Source organism: Mesoplodon mirus, assembly GCF_964341445.2.
Source record: "Mesoplodon mirus genome assembly, chromosome: 9".
Lineage (NCBI taxonomy): Eukaryota > Metazoa > Chordata > Mammalia > Artiodactyla > Ziphiidae > Mesoplodon > Mesoplodon mirus.
In genome coordinates, this window is record NC_138985.1 from 44,297,595 (window position 1) to 44,305,253 (window position 7,659).

The 7,659-nt window shown below is 38.2% G+C and overlaps 1 protein-coding gene across 10 annotated transcripts in view; it reads right to left on the minus strand.

The window, feature by feature from the left end:
- Window positions 1-7,212, minus strand: part of HDAC9 (histone deacetylase 9) — a 568,543-nt gene extending 561,331 nt beyond the window's left edge. For 2 of the 10 annotated variants that reach the window (XM_082632918.1, XM_082632926.1), the window contains exons 1-2: window positions 6,824-6,843; window positions 6,530-6,592 (exon numbers count right to left, since the gene is read on the minus strand). In XM_082632918.1, the coding sequence (XP_082489044.1) occupies window positions 6,530-6,551 (22 nt within the window). In that variant the 5' untranslated portion in view covers window positions 6,552-6,592; window positions 6,824-6,843. Of the gene's footprint in view, window positions 1-6,529; window positions 6,593-6,823 lie in introns of all 10 variants that reach the window. The other 8 variants (XM_082632919.1, XM_082632917.1, XM_082632925.1 and 5 more) reach the window with 5 other exon arrangements.
- Window positions 7,213-7,659: the final 447 nt, after the last annotated feature.

Below are 7,659 nucleotides of genomic sequence, written 5' to 3' on the forward strand. Positions count from 1 at the left end.
CCCTTTCTTCTTCCTTATAGAAACTAGATTATTAGCTGTGGCCTCCACCCTCCCTGGCTCAGTCATGGTCCTAAGGAGCTATCGTAGGAGTCTCATTCTTCTTCTCAATGACTTGCTAATATATGGGCAGGTGATGCTCTTTTGGTCAATTAGTTATGAAGGAAAACCTGCTAGAGAAATTTTGGGTAAAAAACTTCCTTCCTTAAGAAAACATCCAAGAAAGCAAAGTTTTCTCATCTATGTCTCTGGAATTTACCGTGCATGTAGACAACGTCTGGAACTGCTACAATCAATTTGAGACTATTGGAGGAAACAGACTTAGGACGATACAAACTCTCAGGCCAGCAGAGAACAGTTTGAAGAACCTGTTGATATTACTGACCTCCCTGGTGCTGCCTGAGTACCATGCTATTTCACTAAATGATAAATTCCCTTGTCATTGTTACTTCGAATACGATTTTCTATTACTTGCGATGGGAGACAACCTAGCTTATGTACCTACTACTTACAGTTAATCACTGTTAGTATTTTGGCATAGTAGCTTCACGTGTGGGTGTGTAAGAAACACTGTAGAAAATATATGCATATTATAAAAATTCATACACAAGGCAAAAACTCATGACAATGGAAACCAAAGCTCCCCTCCGACCACCTCCACACAGTTTTTCCTGATTTCCTTCTATTTATATATGAATTATTCTGGGAGATTGATAAATAAAATATACTCATAAAATGAGATCATATCACCAAAGTTATTTTTATTTAAAAAACATTAAATTTAAATGAATTTAATAATGAAAAACTGTAACTGAAGGGACTATAAACATACTAAATGCTTCCTTCCTATATGAGGTACTATTTCCAAAAAGATATCTCTAAGATTAAATGAAGACACTACTAAAAAGAAATCAGTATTTAGATCTTTTTTTTTTAACCACGTGTTTCTATTTTAAGCAGCAGGGAGTCTGTCCCTGCTCAGAAAGGAGAAGATATTAGCACTTTCACACATCCTTGCATTTCACCTCTCCCCAGTGCCTCATATGGATGAGAGCTTTATGAATATTTTTTCATTGCCCTACTTCATAAAATTTGCTTTCTCTCCTACAAACACAATCTCATAGTTGTTTAAAAAGGATTCAATTTTCGCCCCATTAACCTTACTATGCTTTCTCTACTTCCGACTGAATTTCATTTTTTGCTTTTGATTCAAGCTCATTTTTTCATCGAGTGGGTTCCCCTGTCAAGCAGTCTAGGTCATGTTTGAGAATGTCGAACTTGCCTACCTATTTTCTCTATACTTTAATAACATCTGCCCTGGGTGGAACATAGTGTTGTACTTCTTTTTCAGCTTCAGAGATTTTTCTCCATTATCTTCTGGCACTGAGTGCTGGATAAGTTTGATAAGCCTTCTAGAGTTTCACACATTCCCTTCCTCCCCCCTCTCCCTCACTGTAGATCTTTGCCTTACCTGCCTGAACCCCTGAGGAATTATTTATCATTTGAAATTCAATAGCCCAGTTAGGCTATGTCTCTGTGATGAGCACTTGCAGCAAATTTTCCTAAAAGACGGGAGTTCTTTCAATCTGCAGATTTCTTTTTTTTCCCTTTTCACTGAAATAATCTTTCTTCATTTTTACAAAGTGATCTTCTATTTCAACGTTTTGGAATATCAACTTCAAGGACATAAATAATCTTTTTGTTACATTGTCTTTGTCTTTCTTACTATTGACTTCTCTCCAATTGCTTTAATCCATTTTCCTTTTTCATCCCTCTGTCTCCAGCCTTTCCTCTTTGTTGGTAAAGATTGTCACTGGTGCCTATTGTTTCCCGCTATTTCTAATGAGTATTTCTCTTCTATAATCATCATGTTTTCATTCTAAATTTGTTTCCCTAGACCTAAAATATCCTTTTCATCCCATTCTACTGTTTTATCAATATCATCTCATCTCTGAGCTCTTATGTTATGGAATTAATTTTCCTATTAAGGTGCTCTATTTGTGGGGAGCAATTATTACACAGTTCCATGGATTCAGTGAAGTTGATTTTTTTTTTCTTGGTGGGATCTATAAGATTAGCTGGGGAAGGGTATTTCATTGCAAAGAGCTATGGGTCATTTTTCCAATTTAGAGCGTCGCTCTGAAGTCTTCATTTCTCCAGAGACGCAGCGTTTGTTCACCTTCCTCCATTTCACCAGTTTCTCTTCCAGAATCCTTTCTACTATTCCTCAGTTACAAGAAAAAACAGCACCGCCATCAAAAGCTGAGGATATCCACTCAGTTTGCTTCTCTCCAGATACGGGAACGTTAGTGAGAATTTTCAGGAAGTTGTCCTCTTGTCAGTAAAATTCTAAGGAGGAACAGGATTCAGGCCCTGTTACGTCTCTCTGTTCTGATCAAAGATCCCTGTTTCCCTTTTTCCCTTGACTACCAATTTCTGAGTTATGTTGCATTAGGCCATATCATTTTCTTTGCTCAGTCAGTGCTGAGTATTATGTATAGGGTTGGGGGTGGGTTGCTGGCTTATACTATTTTAGGGTCACTTCATCATCTATCTGTGGTGAGACATTATGTTGTACATTTACAAATTTCTCATCTTCAAAATCAAAACTCACCACTTTAAATTCAGAATTTGGGCTTATTATATTCTTGTGAGGGGTTTTATTGAATTTTCTTACTTAAAGCACATAGCAACAATTATGCCACCTGTGTCACCCACAGGAAAAGAAAATACTCATTCTTGTCCCCATCCTCAATGGGCCTACTTATATCTAGCTTTTTGATTGCTACGTATCAAATATTTCAATTGATAACAGCCTTGTAAGTGAAGATAACCTGAGTTAGAGAACAGCAAAAATAGTAATTATGGGGAATACCAGAAGTGATTCTTGACATGACAGGAGCATTTCACAGACTTACATTTTCATAATTAGATTCTGCTTTCCAAGTAGACATAAATGACTACTGAATCTAAAATGTTCCTTTTCCCTCGACAATACACACCACGGAGATAAAAGGATTCTGAAAGGGTGAAGAAACATTTTCCTTAAAAGAAATTCAGATTTTAGATTTAAATGTTTTTCTTTTGTACCCAAAAATAAGAAAGCATAGTGAAAACACGACTTTTCCTTATTGTAAACGTATTTTACACTGATGCTGTACAAACTCTAGGAAATTCTTTCATAATAATCATTCCAATATTGTCTGGAAAGCTCTCCTGTCCAACGCATTAAGCAACATGCCTGGCAACAGAACACCCCAAATTCTGCCAGCTACTGCTGAGTGACCTGAGTCAATGTTTGCACATGCTTCAGCTTCTGCCAGTTATCACTTATATTGGCCCACACAAGCCACAAAAGTGGAGACTGACCTGGCAAAATGTGTCACTCGTACCAAATTCCGAGATTCAATATTATAAAGCTTTTTATTAAAAAGATATTAACAGACTACATTGTAGAACCTAATTCTACTTTAGATGTCTAGCCTGGCTGGATCAGTATTTGGAAAAAAATGGAACCATATAAAACACTTGCAATTTAATAGTATATAAAGAGTTCTGAAGAAAAAAGTCATCTAGCTTAATGCATAGTATCCAACACAACTAGAAAAACAAATGGGAACTCTAAAGCAACGACTAACAACAAAACAAAGCCTTTTAAACAATTAATCTCAAGAAATCTGCTGTTGTGGTCTCACTGTTCAATTACATATTCTGCAGCTTCTTTGCCTTTGACTATTAAAAAGACATTTCACAGAAAATACACACGTACCCATGCTACTCTGATTTAAAGTCACCATTTGCCCAAGGAAAGAATTTAATTCTTATCAGCGCAGGGAAACAAAACAAAAAGCTGATTTATAAGATAGTTAAAGAAAATTTATCAAAACTTAAAGTTATTCCCCCATGTGACATGAAATCTAGCTCATCTGGCTCATTCAGCAAGCTAGACCTTGGTATTGAAGAGCCAGAAACCCAGGTTCATTCATTAAAAATAGCAATAATAACAGTGAGTGCCCACGTTAATGACATGTTACCTTTGAACTTCACAGAAATGCCAAGAGGTAAGCAGGAAGACATCATTATTCTTCAGTTCACAGGTGAGTAAACCAGTTTCACAACTGGTTAGCAGCAGAGCTCTAGCTAGAACACAGAGCTTTCCACTCCTCGAGCAGTGCCCCCTCCACCCAGCACTGCTACAATATATCTTTTTCTCTTTCAGATCCAAAGACTCCATCCATTTCTAAGCCTATCAATCACATCCCTGCCACTGGTCCAAAAGCGAGTTGAACAAGATTTGTAGCTAAATGTGGACAACCACCCCTAATTTAGCAATTAACTTAAAGGGCAAACCCTATTGATATGGGTCACCAGCATCACCATCACCTCCCCCTTCCCCTGTATCAGTGATACCCAAAGTTTGCTGCATATTAGAATTGCTCAGGATTTTTAAAATCCCAATGTCCAGGATGTTTCTAATACCGTTTAAATCAGAAACTCTAAGGGTGGACCCAGACATCGGTATTTTGCAAAATACTCCTGGTGACAGCACCTTTGAGAGCCACTGTCTCAGAAGTATACAATAAAAACTAGGGGAATTAAATTTAAGGGCAAATAATAATATATTAAACAAAATCAAATGTTACAGGACATGGTGGGAAGAATGCAAATGTTCTTATGTTTCAAATTTTAAAAATAAATGGAACTTGGAGTTTTTCCTTATTTATATCAGACAGATTTGGGAGTTGATGTCAATTGACATCACTTTTCGTTTAATAGCTGGTGCTTAAATGTTGCTTCCTGTAAAACTGACAATAGCACAGACAGTCTCAAGCGCTTCCCTGCTTGAAAATACTGTTGCTTAGTATAAAAATCATTAAATGTCAGGAAAATGACAATCTCAACTGAAATTGGAGTAAATTTATGTATGATTATCAAAGACGCTGAGAAACAGTGAAGCTTGCAAACACCTGTAGCAAGGTTCAATGCCAGCAGACAGTATCTGCTTGAAAGGCACAGCTTTGTTTCTACCACGTGAAAGAAATAGTAAACTTGTAACACAGAGGTAAGGACTAAAAGGATAAAGTGTAGTACTGAAAAGACATCTAAAATAGTAATTTTAATAGAGTTGGTGGATATTTAAAAAATAAAATGCTAAATGACCAGTTCCATCAGAGACATGATGGCTGACCCCTCCGCAAGCTTTTGTCAACTTTACAGCCACAAAGATAATAAACCATAATGAAATTCTGGTACGTTTGCTTTCGATAAGCAGGCACTACTAATTAATGTAAGTCCTGTTACTTAAGTGTAAACACACCAAATTACACAAAATTGATATTTTATTCTGATTCATTGAAAAATTGGGGTCAACAGAAAGACCTTAAAATCGTCCTAAGTAACCAAGGTTTAAGAAAACTTGCTTCAAACATAGATCCAGAGATGAGAAGGTGTTCAGTACTAAAACAGACATTATGCCTACCTGTGGAATATTTCTTTCCATTCTATCTCTACCAAGTAGACGCTGCTTTATGCCGCATTCTTATCATGGAAATCTAGGTGGTGATCTATAATTACGATTAACTGCACATGGGAACACAGAAGATGTGAGGGAGAACTTTTAAGCCAATTTAGATGGAAGCACTCAAAAGAGAAACAAAACAAAAAGTCCCCCAAGCTTTAGGAACTAGCTGTAGGGAATAAATATGAAAAGCAACAATTACAAGTATGTGCCATCGCCTGGACAGTCTGCTCTTTTAACAAACAAAAATTGATAAAGTTGACAAGCTTCATCTTCCATCAGCACAGCTCCTTGAAGGCACAAGCACATACACGGGGAAACTAAAAATCGGAATCTGTTACTGTTATTCTTTAAAACGTTGCACCTGCATATAACACCTTTATATGTGTGTTATGCCCTCGCATCTGCCTGACAATGCTAGACTCCCCAAATGTTTTGAAGAAAATTAAAATAACCATCTGCTAATAATAATTTTATTTCATCCTTAAGCAGTTTCATTTTGGGCTTAGGAGAAAAAACCACATGAAAACTACCTTCACAACTCCTGTAGCAAACACATTTCAGAAGGTAGGTCTATAAATAGATGTGCTTCTGTAGGCACACTGTAAATATAAAATCATCCGGCTAGAGGAGACTGCAATGTACGCTGCAGCCCCAATATGAACTTACCTGATTATTTTAAAGTCCCAATAGAATACTCTTACAATCAGTACAGATCTCCTTTTTCTAGTGGCACAGTCAGGCAAAACACCCCCAAGTACATTTTACTTATCTCAGTCCCATCCTTCATCAGAAGCTTAGAGATTTCATTCAGAAGCAGTCTGTCCCTGAGCAGACTGAATATTCACAGAAACAGTAATGGAAGGGATCTAAAACCCTCCAGATGCCAAGAAAATAGCAACATCAACACCAAAAAGCAGCAAACCCTTAACAGAGGTGCTTTCCGGAGCTTCATTTCCCAAGTCAGCCCCTTTTCACACGTAAAAGATCTCAGTTATGAAAAAAGGGTCTTACCTGAGCTGATCATACTGTGCATTCTCTGCTGAGCCAAGAGCTGCTCTCGTCCAGCCACCCCATCTGAAGAAAAACACGAGTCAGTCTCGTAAATTGTCTGCAGCATATTCCAATCACTCTTACTTCAGCTACTGAAAGATTCATCGCTGCTCAGTATACGGGCCCCAGGAGTTACCCTGGCTGGTCCTCCCTCCACCCCGAGGAAAAGAAGCGGAGTATCAGCTTCAACAATGGTTTCCTCTCTGTTAACACACACTTTTCAAAAGACCTGGACACTTTCCCCACGTTACCAACCTGTGTACAAAGCAGAAAGGACCGAGTGGATGCTAAGGCTCTCTGGAGTTTAGGTTACACCGGAAACTAAAAGCAGGTGGGAACTAGGAATGTGCTTCGGGGTTATTGCTTTGTCAAAATAAGTAGAAAAATATTAACTCTACCCACGAGAAAAAGAAACCAATTAAACCTGGCTTTTAGTTCCTCACGCTGCTAGAGTTTCGTTGTGAGAACCGTCAGTCAGTCCTGCAAGTGGCTTCAGCTGGTGCCCTTCTCCTATCTGTTTGTGTGTGTCTCTTCCCCCTCTCTGGTCTCTCTCAGCTCAAGTTGGCTAAAGCTAGTGATAATGCATTTGCATATGAATCAACAACAGCATGGCCCACAGGCACAGAAATAGAACAATGGTCGGCCTGAGCCAAAAATAGGTCAAGCATGGCCGAGTGATTGGAGCCTGCATTAATGCATTTAAAAATACCCCAGCAAACCCAGCTGTCCAGCCTCTATCTTTCAAACCATAATTCTCTATTGCAGGGCCTTAAAAGCAATTAACTCTTTCCTCCCTCCAAGCTTGCTTTTACACACTGTTTCCATACTGGCGATTCGCTTCCAAAGAAAGGAAGGGGAAAAAAAAATTAAGAATCATAGTTCTAAGAGGGCAAATGCACATACATTTCATTTCATTTTATTTTTGTAGTATGTGTTTTTGGAAGAGAGAGGAGAGAAGTGCAGAGCTCTGTATTGGTTCTAAAATAATACTGGAAGCTTTTGCTCATAATGTGGTTTCTGCCTCACCCACGCTCAGCAATCCTGGTGTTCTATTTTTGTTGCCTGTTTCTCTGGCTACACTGCAGTTGGCT